This window comes from Lycium ferocissimum, unplaced genomic scaffold (genome assembly GCF_029784015.1).
Source record: "Lycium ferocissimum isolate CSIRO_LF1 unplaced genomic scaffold, AGI_CSIRO_Lferr_CH_V1 ctg4098, whole genome shotgun sequence".
NCBI lineage: Eukaryota > Viridiplantae > Streptophyta > Magnoliopsida > Solanales > Solanaceae > Lycium > Lycium ferocissimum.
The window spans coordinates 1,705-21,637 of NW_026725564.1; the positions used below are offsets into that span (position 1 = coordinate 1,705).

Consider the following 19,933-nt stretch of genomic DNA (forward strand, 5'->3'; position numbering starts at 1 on the left):
GTGTAGTACCTACTTTGGAGTAGGTGAAGAAGGCGCTTTTTTGAGTTATCAGGAAATAGTGCCAGTGGTCCAGAGTGTTTAAATGGTTTCTTTTACCACTCATGTTAGGATATTGTTGTTGCTGATGTGTAAAGTGTTGTGAAAACCTTTTGAGATGGCCATACACTTCTAAAGGAAATCACACACACTAATCTAGTCTTGCTACCAAAGAAGAATGAGGTGGAGACATTTTCAGACATGAGGCCTATTAGTCTTAGTAATTTCATTAACAAAGTCCTTTCCGTGGTAATTCATGATAAATTGGAGGCTATCCTTCGAAAGTTGTTTTATCCAAACCCATCTGGATTTGTAAAGGGTAGAAATATCATAGAGAATGTGTTGTTGACACAGGAGATTGTTTCAGATATCAGGTTGAGGGGAAAACCTACTAATGTTATACTTAAAATTGACATGACCAAGGCTTATGACATAGTGTCATGGTTATTTTTAACCAAGGTGCTAAGAAGGATGGGCTTTGTAGAAGTCTATATTGATATGATTTAGGGGTTGGTTTCTAATAACTGGTATTCTATACTCATCAATGGTCAGGCTTATGGTTTTTTCCATTCTTCTAGAAGGTTCAAACAAGATGATCCCCTATCTCCTGCACTTTTTATCCTGGCAGCTGAGGTTCTGTCAAGATCTCTTAATTCATTGTTTGATGATAAGGAATTCAAAGGTTTTGGAATGCCAAAATGGATCCCTCAGTTGAATCATCTTGCTTATGCCGATGATACTATCATCTTTTCATTTGCAGACAGTTCTTCTTTGAAACAGATTATAGAGACTTTGTAGAGTTATGAAAGCATTTCTGTCCAGTTGATCAATAAGAATAAGATTTCTTTCTATATGTACTATAAGGTGCCACAGATTGTAGTAAAAGAAGTGGAAAGTATCCTTTGGTTTTACCAGAGGGGATTTTCCTTTTGTATATCTTGGCTGCCCAATTACACATGCTAGGAAAAGGAAGGCTAACTACTACGAGTTGCTTAAAAAAGTGAGGGAAAAGCTGCATACATGGAAAGGGAAACTATTATCACCAGGTGGAAAATCAGTGTTGATTTCTAGTATTCTTCAAAGCATACCAATTCACCTGTTGTCTGCTTTGAAACCTCCTACATATGTTATCAAGGAGTTGCATAAAATTTTCAATAAATTCTTTTGGATTAACAAGGAAGATGGGAGATGCAGGCATTAGGCAGCATGGTTAAATATGTGTTATCCAAAGCATGAAGGGGGATTAGGATTTAGATCAATTTTTGATGTCTCTAAAGCTTTGGAAGCCAAGCTATGGTGGAGGTTCAGGACTTCAAATACACTTTGGTCCAATTTTATATGGATCAAGTACTGCAAGAAACAATATCCTCAATATGTGCAGTAGAAGGGTGGTTCTCAGAATTGGAAAATGATGCTTGATGCAAGAGACAATATTGAGCAGGAAATTTAGTGGGAAACCAGGTGTGGTACCGCAAATGTGTGGTATGATAACTGGATCAAGATTGGTGCTCTATATTATGTTCTTGATGAGATTGATGAATCAGTGGAGGATATTAAAGAACTAATGCTAGATGGAGGCTGGAATCTTATGAAACTACAACAGCTGTTTCCTGCTGATATTGTCTCTCATATCACTACTGAACTAGACTTTACAGAAGTGTAACAAGAATGGGACAAGTCTTGGTGGATGATGACTAGTAATGGCTTATTTTCTGTATCTAGTGCATGGGAACTATTGAGGCAAATAGGTCAATAATATCATGTTTTCAAGAATTTGTGGATTAAAGGTTTCCTTTCAAGATCTCTTTCTTTCTTTGGAGATTGTGGAAATTTAAGATTCTTGTGGATGAAGTTCTTACAAGCATAGGAATAAATGTGGTATCAAGGTGTTGTTATTGTAGAATTCATCATCAAGAAACTATTGACCACTTGTTTTTAAATGGAGAGCTAGCAGTTTTAGTATTGAAGGAGTTTAATTCTACAGGTGGTTTCAATATGAACTGTTTTCAGGTTTAGCAAGCTATAAGGATATGGTGGAATGCTTCATGTCACTATAAGTTGAAATCAGTATACAAAGAAGTCCCTTCTATTATTGTGTGGCAGATTTGGAAGTGGAGAAATAATGTGTTACATGGCGGTTCATGTTCCTTTTTCAAGTTGATACATGACATCAACTTGAATTTATATCTATTGTGCAAAGCTGTCACACCCTAATTTCCGTTAGGGCGTGATGGGCACCCGACCCTTATTTAGGGCCGAGCGAACCCGCTAACTCACATAATACTCACAATCACGCTGACTCTCAAATTATAACACAAATACATAACGAGAATTTTTCGAAAAATAAGATACATTTTTCCCTTTTTCGAATCCATGAAAATCGTAACATATAAAAAAAACATATAGGACTTATAATACAATGCGTAACAACTCGTCGCCGACATAGCCGCTTACATAACCGACATCTTATACCTGACAACGTCTGTACGCAAAGTCTCTAACATATCAACTTGTCATAACATATTACTACGGCTCGGCGGCGCTCCGACCCGGAGCTCGCCAATCATTTGGAATGTCTCCTACTAAAATCTTGACTCATGCAGGTGTACACACGCGGCATGAAACGCGCCCCCGAAGAAAGGGGGTCAGTATGGAATATGTACTGAGTATGTAAAGCATAAAATGTAATAAGCGGGGTCACGCTGAAGTAAGAAGTACAGAAAATCATAAGGCTTGCCTTTTAAAAACCTTTATCATACGTATGCATATATCGGTAAGTAAAATCATGTCATAATGCTGTCATCATATCATCGTACATGTATATACCGTACCCGGCCCTCTAGTGAGGGACTCGGTGAGTAAAATCATATCATTATCATGTGTGCATGCAAGTATACATATATATATACCGTGCCGGCCCTCAGTGAGGGACTCGGTGGTGCGTGTCCGGCCCCGCTAGCAAGGGACTCGGTATGCCATCCTGGCCGCCATCCCCATCACATCACATCACATCATCATATCATATATATATACATATAGCGTACCCGCCCCTCTAATGAGGGACTCGGTGAATAATGCAGAGGAATGTGCACGAATACGTACCCGGCCCGGGACTCGGTGGAAGATGCATTGAGGCATGCACGAGCGGAGTAGTGACAAACCATATGCACATAAATCGTTTCAGAGACTCAATGAAGTAATCATAAACGAATCGTCATTTGAAAATTGGGACAATAGTTATATCAAAAATCTTTCGGACGGTACTCGGAAACATAATAGTTATCATAAGTATATCAAAGTAATCCGATTCCTTTTCCGAGAGTTACGGACATTTATAGACATAGGATTCATTAGGAACAAAGTTCTTTACGCAATGTTTGGAATCCAAGCATACATAAAACTTAAGAACCATATAAAGAATGCTACATCATGAAGCAAACGAAAATCATATGCACATTCGGAACGTAAGAACGGAGTTACCCCAAGTACAAATCATGTCATACCTTAATTACATCTAAGACATGCCAAAGAAGGAAGGAGTAAGCCTTACATACCTTAGCCGCTTCTTAAGCTAATCAAACTTGATTCTCGATTTCTCACAATCTACAATAACGTCATTAAGTATTAACCATTAGCCATAAGCACTTATGCATCCAATGCCAAATTAACACCTTATCTACCGAAATTTCGGCGGCATTTTCCCTATAAATTGGACATCCCGAGAATTTAACTCGGCCCGAATATCAACAACAACAACACAACAATACCAACAACATCAATAATCGTCACAAAAAACACACTATAACGTAAATAGTCTTCTTTTCTACATAAGGCGACAACTTCCATTCTAACTTCACAATTCCAAGCTAATACCAACATTTCTATATTCATTTACTAATCAAAATCATTCCAACACAATCCCGAAATATTCCATATCATTATACAAAATATTTGCAAAATATACAAGAATTCCACCAAAATCATAATTCATCAAAACCTCCAATTTTCAACATAAACGTCCGCAACACATTTTTTTCTTCCAATTTCACACCTACAACCATCACCATTTTGCGTCTTACAACTTCGTTTCCTCAATTACATAATTTATAATAAAATCACATACTTTCCAACAACAACTCAACAACCAATTTTGCATACTAACTTGAACTAAAATTCTTCCATTTGCATTCAAAAGGCCATTGCGACACAATTAACATAATAAATTGAAATTGTTCATTCCCCTCCATTACAACACCACACGGCTACATACATATATATATATACATTCATGAAACTTCCATATTTTCACCAAGTCTGCTCCTTTCTACATTCTACAACATCAACACGACCTTTACAACATATAAAGAGGGATTGAATCATACCTTTTTCTCCCAACTTCTTCACTTGGCTCAAGTGTTAAATCGACGAAACGAACGACTTATCTTCCGAAATAATTACACCACGTTGTAGAGGACCCTTGAATTAGTGGGAATGCATAAAGAAAACAATTTTGGGAGAAGATTTCCCATGGTTCATTTTCTTCTTACCATGGCCGAATAGGCCCATGGCTTTTTCCTTCTCTTCTTTTTTTTCTCTTTATGAAATTTCTAGAGATGCCAATGAATAAGATGACTTAATAAGTCATCTTATGAGACTTATTTATTATTAAGCCCCTCAAATATAAGAATTTAATCACATGACCTTATCTTTTCTCCCCAAAATTCTAGAGTTTTCTTCTTCTTTTTCTTGAACTTTCTAACATAGTCAAAGAAGACCAAGTGTCTTCTTTTGTACACTTTAGTCCCAAACAATGTGGGCATATGCTTATGCCACACGGCCAACATGGAAATTTCAAGAATTCTCTTGAATACTTGTGAAATTACCATTTTGCCCCTAGGCTTCCACAATATTACCATGAACCATTTTGCGAATTTCCCCTTTTTGCCCTTAACCTTTCTCAGTAATTTCATACTAGTAATGTTCATAAACAACATTCATAACCACTTGTACATTAAAATAACTTTGAAAGATAGTTATTCCCTTAACTTTGTCACGACTTCCTTAAAATATCTGAACGTGCAAAATGCGGGATATAACAAAAACCATCTTTCCCAAGATTCAGAATATTCCAAAGAAGTGGTGTGATATTATTGATTATTTTGAGCAGTTGAGGCCAAGAAAAAGCAGCAAGACAGTGACTTGTTTTTTGCCATATCCTGGTTGGTATAAGTGTAACAGTGATGGTGCATCTAGAGGCAATCCTGGTCCAAGCTCTATTTCCATTTGTGTTAGAGATCAAAGGGGTGATCTGGTCTATCCTGAGGCAAAAAGAATACAGGATGGTAACAATATGATTGTTGAAGCACTTGCTATAAAAGTAGGTATTGAATACTGCATTGGCAAGGAACTGTGCCCTTTGATAATGGAGACTAATTCATTGTCCTTGAAGCAATTTATATATGGAGCATGGAATATACCTTGGAGTATCAGCATGATTGTTAAGGAGATTCATAGACTGATAAGGGGAAAGCCTGTGAGGGTGGAGCATATGTTCAGAGAAGGCAATGGTGTTGCAGAATTTTTAGCTAACTGTGCTTTTGATTTTGCAGGTACACAACATTTCAACAGTTTCAATGATCTTCTAACAATGGCTAGGAAATTAATTAATGTTGATCAAGCTCAGATCCCAAATCTGAGAATCAGATATGCTTTTGATTCATTTCATCACAGTTGAAGATAACAAATGATCACAAGTAGTTGCATTCTGGTGTGTTGCTGCTGTGTTGATGACAATGCTATTTTGTAACATGATATCTGTAGATTTCCTGATTGAATATTCATTTGTATGGGTGGTATTAGTGTGGTTTCATGCTCATTCCCATACAGATGGTTTTCAACTAGTAAGTAGGCAGATCAATACTGAAGAACATGGCTCATTTTTCACTTCTTTGATTGGTTTTGAGCTAAGGTTCATCTTACATGAGAATTGTGAACTATCCTGGTAGCCTGAATTTGATTCAAGTAGACTTTATTCCATACCACCTGGTGAGAGCTTGAAGGTGTGATAAATGGAAGGAAGTCAAGGCACCAAGACTATATTTTCAATATGCATGAATTTTTGGCTTTTAGCTTAGTTAGGATATTTTTCTTTCTATATTTTGCTTTGCCTTTTCTTCTTTTCTTCTTTTGCTATTTTTTACAATAGCTTGTATAGATCTTTTGTTTTTAATGAAATTTCCCATCACAATGTGGTTGTTTTAGTTTTAAACAAAAAAAAAGTCTTCATTTGCTCCTTAGCTTGGTAATTGATAAAACTTGAGTGTTTTGAGATATTGTTCAGTTATCTAAGTATAGTTTGTTTAGTTGACCAAGTGTGATTTCTTAGTTTCTAATTAAATCCTTTCCATTGAATTCACATAGGATTGCTTATTTGTGGACTTCCAATTTTGAGTCATCTTTTGAATTCTAATAGTTTAGGTTCCTTGGTTGAATTCCAATTAGGAGTGTTTAGGTTTAGAATACCTAAATTTGCCTATAGAGTTCATAACTAAGTGGGTCTAACTCCTATCTTCTAATTTCTCATTCCCAATTCTTCATCTATCCCTTTTATTTCCTTTTGTTGTTTTTAAATTTCATAGAGTTTCAATTAGGTTTCTATCATTTGGTATCAGAGCATAGGCTAAGGATTATTCTTACAATTCTAATCCTAGGTTCTTAATAGTAAAAAAAAAATCAAAGAAATTCGTGTTGTTGTTTGGTTTGGACTTTTTTGAGGTTGGATTTGAGCTTATTGAGGTGGAAAACATCTATATACGAAGTTTGGAGTCTTTTGGTTGGGTTTTGAAGTGTTCACCATTGAAGGACCTTCAAGGTTTGAAAAATTCAAATCTGGTTTTGTTGATTGAGGTCAAATTGAAGCTATATTGATATTAGGCTTTGTTCTCCAAGTGAAGAGGAGCTTAGATCTGAAAATTGGGACAAAAATGAATTGATTTGGTCCTAGATTGAATTTTAGGTGTTCTTCAATGTTCATCTTTGTTCTTGGTGAAGAAGAAGATAAAAGGAAAGTTTGATCCAAGTTGCCCAAGTCAAAGGTGTCAAAAGTTATTTTTCTATCCTGAAAGGGTAAATACAAGGTTGAATGGACCTAAGGACTTTAGAAAAATCAGGAAATCTAGCTTAAATTTCAAGAAAAAAAATGAGGTACAAGATGTCACAATTGTAGCATTATATTGTCCCATTTAATGGACCGTATAACCATTTTAAACTCCGTATAATTGCACTGTATTTTGACGCAATGAGTCGAGCTCATTATTTTGTGACATTGAAATACGGGCTCCACAAATACGAACTGTATAAGTTTTGTTACACCTCACACTTTCAGAGCATGAGCACGCCACGTATTTCACCGTGTTAATGGAGTATTGAAGACGTCCCGTGAGGTTTTGAAAGGTACAAGTGATGGGAAGTACGTAGCAATGAAGTAAAGGATGAATTACAATCTCGTAAGTCGTAACCAGGAAGGAAAATGTTGGAACCAAAGGACATGACCATTATCAAGTATTATTAATGATAAATATCATGTATGGAGAGTTTCGGAAGATTCCGGAACCAAACAAATCGAAGAAAATAAGTTTGTCGAAAATTTGAAAAAAGTTGGCAGAATTTTGGACAGAATTGTGGGTCAATTTTGGAGGGGTATATCTTCAGGTATATTAAGAGTTTTAAGGTGTTTCAAAAGCCTAAAATGAATTCCGTCAAGTCTAGTTTCCAACGCAGCAAACCGCTCATCAAAACGACATCGGAGTAGGGAGTTATGGCCATTTTAAGATAACCCATCCAAGCTGCCAAATGGCTTCCGCGGGTCCCACTTGGGAAAGTCGGTGGAACCGACTTATGAGGGGTATAAAAACCCCATCAACCCTATTTTTTCAGCATTTTACACTCCCATGAGTTCTAGAAATCTCCTAACACATCCCCCAAACATTTATAGCCAATTAAATCAAGAATTTAACAAGATTACACCAAACTAGTCCATGAAAGGTGATTGTTCTTGCTTCTACTTGATGTTGGGATGAGTTTGGTCTTGAAGAAAGTTGGTGTGGCTAAAGTTCTTCAAGTATAAGGTATTTTCTTCATCCTATCTGTTATGTTGAGTTGATTTGAAGGTTTAGCAAGTCTTAAACGTGAAAATAGTTATGGAGGAAAGGTCATAAAGTGTTGTGTTGTAGTTGTTGTGTTTATGGGCTGTTTTGAGCATGTTGTTGCTGTGTGGTTGGGCTGATTTACATGTATATGAATAGTATTTAATGTTGTTGGTGCGTTGATGAGATTATGCTCCTTGATTGGGAAGAAAGCAAGTGTATATTGTTGTTGTATGTTGATAAAAATCGTGTGGGATGTTTTATGGAATATTTGGTATTGATGATGACGTTGTTGCTATTAGTATTGCTATTGTTGTTGTTTTGTTGGTATTGTGATTTCGGGCTAGGGATATAAACGGGGGGAGATCTTTGCTTGAATTTCGGCCGATTCTAAAGGGGTTTAATTTGAAGGCTTAAGATAAGCATATGACGATAGGCCTAACAATAATATGAATTCTCTTGAATGTAGATTTACGAGCTTGGGAGGATAAGCATTAAATAGTTAAGGTTAAGGCGACCGAAAAGGTATGTTAAGGCTAGTCCCTTTCTTTCAAAACCCATGATTTCTATGTTATGATTCCATAACCATCTTACTTCCAAAAGTTAGAAGTTCATGATTCTTAAAAGCTTCTTATGATATTAAAGATAAGATGTTTTCTATGATGAACATGATGATGATGATTCCATTTTTGGAGATTCCAAAGCTTACGATTTTGATGCTATTATGAAATTATTGAGCTTATTTCATGATTTCCTTAATTTTATCTATTGTTGTTGATCTCACTGTTACATCCCGTATTTTGAACGACGGGACGATTCGGGTTAACTGTGAAAAGTTAGGGTTAAGACCATTCCGGGATGCGAAGTCAAGACGTGTGACCTTCGATTTTGACATAGGACCTAAGTGTGTATGATATTATTGGCATGGGAATATTTTGGAAAATTTGGGACCAAAAGTGGAAGTCTTGAAAGTTGGAAATTATTGAGATTCAAAGGGCCATGTGGCCGGCCACTCTTGGAGTGGGCCATGGCCACATAGTTGGCCATTATATGAAATTAAATAGGATGACTAAGGGGCCATTTATCATCATCTTCACCACCTAGAAAAATCAAGAAACTTGGAGAGCAAAAAAAACCCCCCTATTCGGCCAAGAACTAGAAAAAGAGAATCCAAGATTTAGCCACCAAAAAAAATTATTCTTCCAAGCAAACCTACTAATTCAAGAGTGCTTATTAGCGTGGAAGCGTTGGATTGTTCGTTTTCATCCTTGGCCAACTTTGGACAAGTTGAGGATTTGTGAAGAAAGGTAAATTCTAATCTTGTTTTATGAGTTATGGAAGGTTTATGTGTGTTGTTGTATGTTAGTATGGATGAAATTCATGGAAATTTTGTATTTGGAGTTGAGGCCGTGTGAAGGGTATTTGGCCGTGCAAGTGTGTGTGTTGTGTTAAAGTTGGTGCATGAGTTTTATGTAGCATGTTTGGTTATTGTGGAGTGTTGAAATGAATGAAAATCATAAAGTATATACATATGGATGTGTTGGCCGAATATGGCCTTTGGTATGTGTCAAGAAATGAATTAGTTTTCTTGGAATTTTGGTTGTTGTGTTATGTGGATTTTATGTTGGAAATAAGAGTTTAATGGTTCAAATTGGTATGTTAAATGTTATGGGCTGATTTCGAAGGTTGTGTGCATTTAGCATAACTTTTATGTTTATGGAAATGACATGGTTAAAGTATGGATTGTTGGAATAAATCAAGATTTGAAATCGAGGAATGTGTTAGAGTTGAAGTTCTCGGGTTTGGGGCCAATTCGGGTGGAATGGAGTATTTGTTGGGTTGTTGGAAATATTGTATGAATTATTTAAAGAGTTCTTGAATGTTGTTTGAATGGTTTTAGATTGATAATTGAATATGCGTTCGTTTGATTATATGTTGGTTTGTAAGTATGTAGTTGTAGTAAGCATAATTGGAATATTGTTGGAATGTGTGGAGAAGGATTATGAATGTTCGAATGTGTTTGAATTGATTATGGATATTGTTGGAATGATTGTTGGTGTTGTTGTGTTGTTGAATTTGGCCGAGTTGAATTCTCGGGGTTGGTCTACTTTTAGGGGAAGTCTTTGCCCAATTTTCCCGTAGGATTATGTGTTGGTTTGAAAATAAGCTTTTGAATGCTTATAGTTGACATTGGTATTTATTGTCGTTATGTAGATCTTGGAGAATTCGAGATATAAGTTTGATTTGGATTAGCGTTGGGTGCGAGCGAGGTATGTGAAGCTTAACTCTTCTTTCTTTTGGCATGTCTTAGCTCAATATAGGCTACGATACTAGCCTCGAGGAAATTCCATTCTCATAATCCGAGCATGTCTAGGATTCGCGTTTGTCTTTTGGTACTCGTATGTTGACGTGTGAAAATATTGGTTTTGATGTTGTTGGAAAAATTGATTTTAAAGTTGCATAAAAACTTGGTTTAAAAGAGTTTTATTCTTAAACAATGTTGAAACTTCGAACTGCCGTAACTTTCGACTAAGGGCTCGGATTGCCTCGATATCGTTGTGGGAGGTTGTATGACGTGTGATGAGTGCGTTTTCCATAGGCGGGCCCGGCTCGGGTTGACACTCGTCCGTGGGTCCCGCGACCTTCCTTTGTACCTTTCTGATGACGTTTGAGAAGAGTTGGGTATGACGATTTTCCCCGATTCCCAAGTACGGTCATTTTACCTACTTTTTGAACTTATGATAATGATTTTATGCATATGGTTCTTGTCACGACCCAACTAGGGGCCGTGACGGGAACCCGATACTTGTACCGAGCACCCCTTACTTATCATTTCACCTGTACCTCTTAGCAAGTCATATGAACGGTGCTCTTTTTTTTTTTAACTAAACATTAACATTAGCAGCTTCATTATAAACATAGACCAGTTAGCTTCGCTATCACTTCATACAACGGCGTCAAGATGCCAAAATACCACATTTCGAGCGTACATCAACGTTGAACGTGTCTGTCCACGAGCCTCTAGACATACTATACATATACATAAGAAGGGCCAAGCTCTGTCATGCCCGAATATACACATACAAAACAGTACCAAGGAAGTGAGGCTCCGGAACAACTGGGAGCGCTGTCAAGTGCGGCTGGTAGAACTTCTAGGGATCAAATCCGCTTTGTCTGTCGGCCGACTCCGCGGCATGAAACGCGGCGCCCGCAAGAAGGGCGTCGGTACGAATAGTGTACCGAGTATGTAAGGCATGAATAGTAATATGCGAGAACATAAATCATGCGTAAAGACATAAAAGAATTACAACTCAAGTCACGGGGTAGAAACATAACTGTACAATAAGTGCCCTTGGCGAAACCGTGCTTTCTTAGCTTTCCTTACTCATTTATATATACACACATACATACATAAAAATAGAATATATAATATTGCCGAGGCGTCGCGGTACCGATCCATTTGACCATAAATATACATCCGCGTCCGGGCATCCCGCGTCCGGGACGATATCAAGTCATGTAATGCCAACTGATCAGGTGGATATGCGTATATAACGCTCTGCCATTACCTCCCTCTTCCCCATAAGTATATGAAAATTCCACGTATGAATATCGGCGTCTATAGCGCCCATGAATATATGAAAACTCCATGTATAAATATCGGCGTCTATAGCGCCCATAAATATATGAAAATTCTATGTATAAATATCGGCGTCTATAGCGCTCGACTCGCTATTAAATAATGTACTTATACCATGTTCATTTATTAGCGCGCATATACGCTACGATTACGTTATCGTTATCGTCGTAGAAGTATTCTCATTAAAGTAGTTACAACACTTATTGTTTAATAATCAAAGCACTAAAGAAAAACCGAACGTGGGCCCACCTCGAGTCAAATGAGGTGGCGTGCTCAATTTACCTATAATGCGTGTCGTGACGTTACTTATGAAGGCCTTGGGTAATCGGGTCTTATCCTTGCACGTTCTAGAATATTTAGACACTTCTTTCACAATTCAAGTACTTTTAGTTCAATCTTCCGAATGAATAGTACCTATTTTCAATCGCGGATTTCTAGAGTTAGGAAAGTCCCCGAGGCGCGAAATCAAACCTATACGTCTAAGACATGCCAAGAAAGGAAGGGGAACCTTACATACCTCTTTCGGCCTCTTTAGCTATTCCGAATTCGCGTCGCAATCTCAAAACTGCAAATTGGTCATATTTACCAAAACTCTTATTAGGGTCCTTAGAGTTGAATTCTTAAGGAGGCACTTGGCTACCGAAATTTCGGCAAAAGACTTCCTTTGTAAATATACCATCCTCAACATTCAACATAATCAAATTCTCAACAACAACAATCCGGAATTCAAACCGGCCAAACTATTAACATAATTCAACAACAATACTAACAATTTCCAATTCAATCAATTTACAACTTCTTCCAAAACTTTCCAATTTTAATGAAAATAATAACAACCTCATAATATGTATTCCAACAACACCATGCCAATGTCATTGTCTTCCATACATATAAGAACATAACATTCGATTTACATGACTTCAATCACAAGTCTCTATTACTACAACTTCATAAGATTATTATACATTCCTTAGCGACATAGTATTCGCAACGCAACGACAACCAAAACACTAAATAAAATTGGCTCACCCTTTTTCATTGTTCAACACATATACACGGCTTACACCTACAATACACAACTCACGGCCACAACATGTTGGCATGACTACCACTTCTCCAAAATCATTCAACCTTCCTTATCAACATAGCATCCACAATGATAGCAACCAAACACTAAATAAAATAATTGGCACATAATTTCCATACACACACACATGGATATACATGCACGGCTACCTCCATCTTTTCATATTTCTCATGAATTTCACTTCTTTTGTATACTACAACATGCAATAATATCCATAACATAAAAAAAGAAATGAATTCTTACCTTCTCTTCAATTCTTCACTTTGCTAGAAATTTAAACTTGCATGAACATGAAACTTTCTTGCTCCAATGGACACCTAACCTTGTTAGGGACCTTTCAATTGGTAGAAAATAATTGTTGGAGAATTTTTTGAATTTCCTTGGATTTTTCCTCCTTGGCCGATTGGCCTAGCTCTTTCTCCTTCTTTTTTTTTTGTTCTTGTTTTCCTTGAAATTTCTAGAAAATTATGGAGCAAGGATGACTTGGTCATCTATTTATTGACCAAATTTTTCCCTATTTATAAATAGGTCCTTCAATCTTAAAAAAAATGACTACATGAACCCTCTCTTATCTTTCTTGAATGCTCTAGAGGGTTTGACCAATTAAGATGACTTAGTCATCTTATTTGTTGCCATGCATAAACTAATCATGGGCCTAACCCATGTAGCCGGCAGTTGGGCCTTGCCCATTTCTTTAAAATTCAAGCCCATTTATTTTTGGGCTAGTTCTTGTAATTCATGAAACGTTTTTCCAACTTCCAAATTTGCCCTTCGTCTTTCTCCAAATTTTCACGGGTCGTATTGCGAATTTCCTTTTATGCCCTTGACCTTTCTTAATATTTCCGCTTCTAAATTTTTCCACAAGCACTCCTATGCCAAACAAAATAAAATGCGGCCTTGCTTATTGGCTTCCCGCGATTGCACTAAAATGAATTATCCGATTGCACTAAAATACCTCATGGGGATATAACACTTATCACTCAACATATCTCTCGCTCTAGTCCGCGGTTTGTTAGGGTAGCCATCGTTCTCCAAACCCGGGCGTTTGTTGTCGTGCTCTCACCTCTATAGTATATTCCGGTGTTATCTTTGCAGTTACGGTTCCGAGACCTCGCCATAATTCCGTCTTGAATTAGTTCTTGTGAATATGGCTTACGATGTGTTGTGATGATGTGTTGCGTTCGGGGGTTGTACGGAGATTTATTTCGGCCGCGTCCCGTCGGGGCCGTGGGCTCGTCCGGTGTTATCTTTGTGTTATGGCGCCATCGACGGGCGGGGCGACCACAATTATCATACATTGCCTATGCATGATTTATATTTTGAAAGTCAACATTTGTCATTTTGGAAACATACTTACTTTCGGTAACTAATCTCAATGTGTAAAACTCGGTTATTTACTATCATTTTCGATGCCTGCATACTCGGTAAATCATTTCATGCGGTTTTGACCCATTTCCTGAGGCCCTAGTCACGCGTTTCATGCCCGCGGTAAAATACCAAACTTTGGTGACGGCATTAATTAAAACCCGAGTTTAATCCCATCCAAAACTTCTAATCTTCAGACCGTGCTCCTTCTATCCGATACTTGTACCGAGCCTATATTTTGCAAGTACATAATTCGTTCGTTGCATATATATGTGCGTGTGTGTGTTCACATATCATAAGAAGCGCCAAGCTCATCATTCTACAAAACAAGTACAAGCATGATAACTTCTGGTTTGTTTAGAGGCACTTAAACCATTTATGTGGGTTATGTGCCTATTGTAAGATGAGTTTGTATGTTGTGTGTTTGGGCCATTTATATATGTGCCATATGATAGCCTCGTCGGCTCTAGATATATATATATATATATATATATTCAAGTTCGGGATGTGTTTAGTACGGTTTGAAATAATTTAAGATTAAAATTCAATCAATTCGGTATACACAATAATACATGCTATGTGTGATTCGAGTAATGATGACGCGTTTGGGTGCCCAACGTCGGGCACTAGTCACTTGCCTACTAGAATATTTGTGGGTTGGGTCGTGACACTTCCTCAATCATACTCTGTTCACACCGGTGAGATATAAGCGTCATATGCGCAAAACTCTTATACAAAATTCCATTTCTAAACGCTATCCTCAAGTTCATCGGTCTTGATGCTCTCATCAACACTATTGATATATCTTACGATAGTTGATCCTCTAAGGAAAGATATAGTCTCTATTACTACAATCATGATAATGATGACCGTCGAAGCAACTAATAACCAAAAACACTGATGATGATGATGTACTTTTATTTATGTACCCTTATGTATCTATATATATTCATGTGTGACCAAGTACACACACCGAAATGCACGGTCATACATGAATCACTTTTTGACGACACACACATAAAAAAGAAAGGCATGGATATGATCGAGTCCCAATGGACACCTAATAATTGGTAGAAAATAATTGTAGAATTTTTTGAATTTCCTTGATTTTTCCTCCGAATATGTTAGTCCTGAAAAAAAATTATGGAGCAGTGATGACGGTCATCTATATGACCGATTTATCCCGAAAGGGCGGGTACGGATTTATGTCATCTGAGTGCCTGGTGTGTGGCCTATGTTTGCCCACCGGAGCCCATTTATTACCACGCCTTAAATTTGGTCTTTCTCCAAATTTTCACGGGCAAGATACTATATATATATATATAACACCGCGCCTACTTATGGCAATTATCCGATAAGATAACACCGTGCCTATATGATCGGGCAAGATAACACGTGCCTACGGCCGGGCAAATAAGTACCGTACCTATATGGTCAAATGTTTATATATATATATATATTTATAATGTTGATTTAAAAGTTAAAGTTAGTATGCATGGTATCCGCCTTAAGAGGCAATCAAATGTACAGCTTATCTTTACCTCATGTTATGTTCCACATTTTTTGTTATATTGTTATTCATGGCTTACATACTCAGTACACTATTCGTACTGACGTCCCTTCTTATGGACGTTGCTTTCATGCCCGTAGGTAGACAAGTAGACGGATCTAACCTATATATATCATTATCGGCGGATTCAACTTGTTCCTTCGAGAGGAAGCGATGACTCCCTGGCCGGGATTGATCTCATTGATCTTCTAAGGAACTTATGGTCATAATTCTGAAGATGATGATGATGTGAGCATGTATCTATATGTGTGACCGAGTAGATGTTTCATAACCCTACATTAATATTGTGTATAATATTTTAGTAAAAGACCTTGTCGAAGCTGGTGAATCGGGTATAAATCATATATATATATTATGTAGATAAGATATGCCGTTATATTGTGATATATGTCCTTACGGATTACGACGTCCATGAGCTATCTTTATGGTCCACCCGCTTAAATGTTTATGAGATGTATGTTTAGAGGTGCTCGGTGTGTTAGCTCCGGGTACCGTCATGATGCTCGAGGCACTTGTATTCTATGTAGGGTCGTGACAAGTATTTTGATGCTATTCGCCATATAAATTCAACCCCCCATCGTATAAATTTTTACATATGACGCCCATGAGCTATCTTTATGAAAACCCGTATTTTGAATGTTTAGAAACAAGGTTCGATTGTTTTGGGGAGCACAAAAATGCAATCATTTTCTATCAACATACGTAGACCAAAAACAATTATACGGAAACGTATAATTATACAGACTCCACCGTATAATTGAAGTGTCCAGTGTATAATTCCACTGTGAAAAGACTATACGGACCATAATTTTGCAAAGGCTACTGTAAAAGCCAAAAGGAACCGTATAATGAAAGGTAAATCCAACGTATTGTCGGGATCATTCCAACCTTTTTCTACTTCACTTCCTTGATCTTCCTAACTATTTAACAACTTGTTATCGATCTTAATTGTTGCTAACTACTTCTTGAGTCCATTAATTCGTTCGTGCTTATTCTTATTAAGTTTTTCCATTTATTTCGTTGAAAACTTCTTTGGCTCTCATCCGTTTGCTTTGAGTCATCCTTTCATTCCTCTAAACAAGAATCTATTCTACCACAAAGGATAAGCAACTGTGTGAATTTGATTGGTTAAGCGATTCTTCAACAACTTCAAAAGAGCACGGGAGTGTTGTAAGGATTGAGAGTTCAATACGAGTGACGTGAGGCTTTTGCTACTAATGTCGTTTGCCATTTTTGGAGGTTTTAATGTCTAATCAATGAGATCATACACAAGAAGCAGATGGACCCAACCTTGAACATGATCCTTCAGCAGTTGACGGAGTTGACATCAAAGGTAATGGGGATCGAAGGGAGGATAGGGAGTTTGGAGAGTTCAAGTAGAGTGGGCACTCCCCGCGCTCAAGTTGAAGGAGATTTGGGTAAGAATACAAAGACTACCCCGACACTTACACCCGAGCAAGCACATGCCTTGTGCTATCCCCCGACAACCTCTTCACCTACCCATAGAGCTCCATAACACCAACCACCCACCTTCCAAAACACCAATTGACAAACTTATCCCCAAAATCAAAATGAGCAAATACCACAAAGAACCCCACAAAATACACTACCACAAGCACCTCCCTAAATCCAACTATAAGATCCCTACCAAAACTAGTACCAAGACCCATTGGATGACGTAGAGTATGAGGAAATGCAACAAGAGAGGTGGTGGGATGGGAATCGTCAAGGAGGAAGACGTGGAGAAATGAACAGCCGGGATATAAAAAGCAAGGTGGATTTGCTAGGTTCCAAGGCCATGATGCTAAGTTCGAAGGTCATGTAGACCAAGGGAGATGGCAAGGCAATGAAGCTCGTGGAGAAAATGATTTGAATTTGAATACCATTAAGGTAACACTTCCTAAGTTCATGAGAAGTAGTGATCCGGAGGAGTTTCTTAAATGGAAATTGCAAAGTGAGAGGATATGCCTCACCAACAATGTGTCGGAGGCTTTGAAAACAAGGTATTACCTCACTCAATTTGAGGGATAGGCATCAACTTAGTTGGAATCCAAGAAGCTAGAAAGACCTCAACAACGTATCTTTGATCATCCTACGCGGAGTGACTTGATTGAGCTCGTGGAGTTGAGGTACTTGCCTCTCTTGCCTCCTACCTACTACTATCAACAAGGCCTTAAGAAGGTATACATGTTGAAGCAAGGCTCCAAGAGTGTTGAGGAGTACTTTGATGAGTTTTTAAATTTAAGGATGAAGTCCAAAATAGAGGAGCACTTGAACTACACTCTCATAAGATTTGTGGCTAAATTAAATTGGGAGATCTCCAAACCTATGAGGCTACAAACTTATAGGAGTCTAGAGGAAGCGTTTCATGATGCTTCCAAGGTTGAAACGGATTTGAAGGAAGAGAGGGCTTACAAGGCAAATAATACTATATATTCAACATGGAACAAAAGTAAAGATAAGTGGAAAACTTCCACTTGGGAGAAGCCCAAGACCACTGCTCAAGCACCTCAAGCCAAGTTTTACTACAAGGCCAAAGGAGATGTTAAAACCAAAGTAGGTAACAATGCTAGACCTAACTACCCTCATCAATCTACCATTCAATGTTTCATATGTCAAGGTAAAGGGCACATTTCAAGTGAATGCCCGAATAAAAGGTCAATTATGGTCCTATGTGATAGGTACCGAACTGACGAGCAACATGAGGGCGGGGTTGGTAGTGATAATGAAGGAGGAAACGGTAAACATAAGGGAGAATCCGATAGTGATATTGAAGAGTGGATGAAGGAGAGGTTGAACTTTTCTATTGTTGCTAGGAGAGCCATAGGGGCATTAGCTAGAGAAGAGAGTGATCAAAGAGAGAACCTATTTCGTGCTAGATGAAAGATAGTGGACAAGGTTTATTCCTTGATTATTGATAGTGGGAGTTGTACGAATACGGTGAGCCAATTCTTGGTTGAACACATGGAAACTTCCCACAAAGAAACATCCTAGTCCCTACAAACTCCAATGGTTCAATGAGTGTGGTGAAATGAGGGTAACCGAGCAAGCCGTTACTAAGTTTAGCATTAGGAGGTATGAAGATGAGCTCTTATGTGACGTAGTACCAATTCAAGCGTGTCACATCTTGCTTGGGAGGCCTTGGCAATTTGATAGGGATGTGCAACATAGTGGGAGGTCCATGAAGTATACATTTGTACTTGGAGGTCAGAAATTTTTTCTTGCTCCATTAACACTGTCACGCCCCAATTTCCAAGGGACGTGATGGGCACCCGACCCCACATCCGGAGCCGAGCGAACCCACAGACTCTTGTTACGCACATAATTTTTTTTCAAATCTCTAAACTGAATCATCAAATACATAATGAAGCTTTCAAATTTTACAAAATCTGTAATTATACAAAACCAACTACATAACACAAATCGACATGCCGGCTGATGGAGCCGCTGACAGACTGACATACCATACCCACAACGCTGTCTGCAAAGTCTCTAACACAGATCCAGAAATCATAACGGACAAACTCTACTCGTGCACACTCGGGAAAATGGAGCTTGCCATCTCCCGTGGAACATCTTCTATAATAACTTCGGCTCATGCGGGAGTACTGCCGCGGCATGAAACGCGGCCCCGAAGAAAGGGGTCGATGCGGACCTGTGTATCGAGTATGTAAGGTATGCAACACAAAGTAGCAGAACTACAACCGAAACAGACAGAACTAACAGATAAATACCCTATTTCGAATACCAGACGCTTACCTTTCAAACACAGCTCATACCTACTTGTCCCGTATGCCAAAAAGGTACAGAAAGTAAGTAAGTCAAAAGCAGTACCGAGAGATGCTTATTTCACAAATCACGGATCGCGTGTCCGAAGAGTACGAAAACACGAGTGAACCGTGTCGTCATACGTCGGAAAAGTACGAGCATACAGAATGTTCGGATGAAATCATGTTTCGGACGGAATACGGAACTTACAGATCGTATATACATATATCGCACGAGTACGAACGTGCCGAAGGCTCGAGAGGATAACATATATCGGACGAGAATACGAGAATGCATGTCAAAATCATAAATCATATACGTGT

The 19,933-nt window shown here is 38.1% G+C and overlaps 1 protein-coding gene across 1 annotated transcript; it reads left to right on the forward strand.

Moving 5' to 3' along the window:
• Positions 1-237: 237 nt before the first annotated feature.
• Positions 238-1,699, forward strand: LOC132044271 (uncharacterized). The gene is made up of 3 exons (XM_059434754.1): positions 238-495; positions 589-830; positions 1,498-1,699. Exons 1-3 carry the CDS (start codon positions 238-240, stop codon positions 1,697-1,699), a joined length of 702 nt encoding a protein of 233 aa, XP_059290737.1.
• Positions 1,700-19,933: the final 18,234 nt, after the last annotated feature.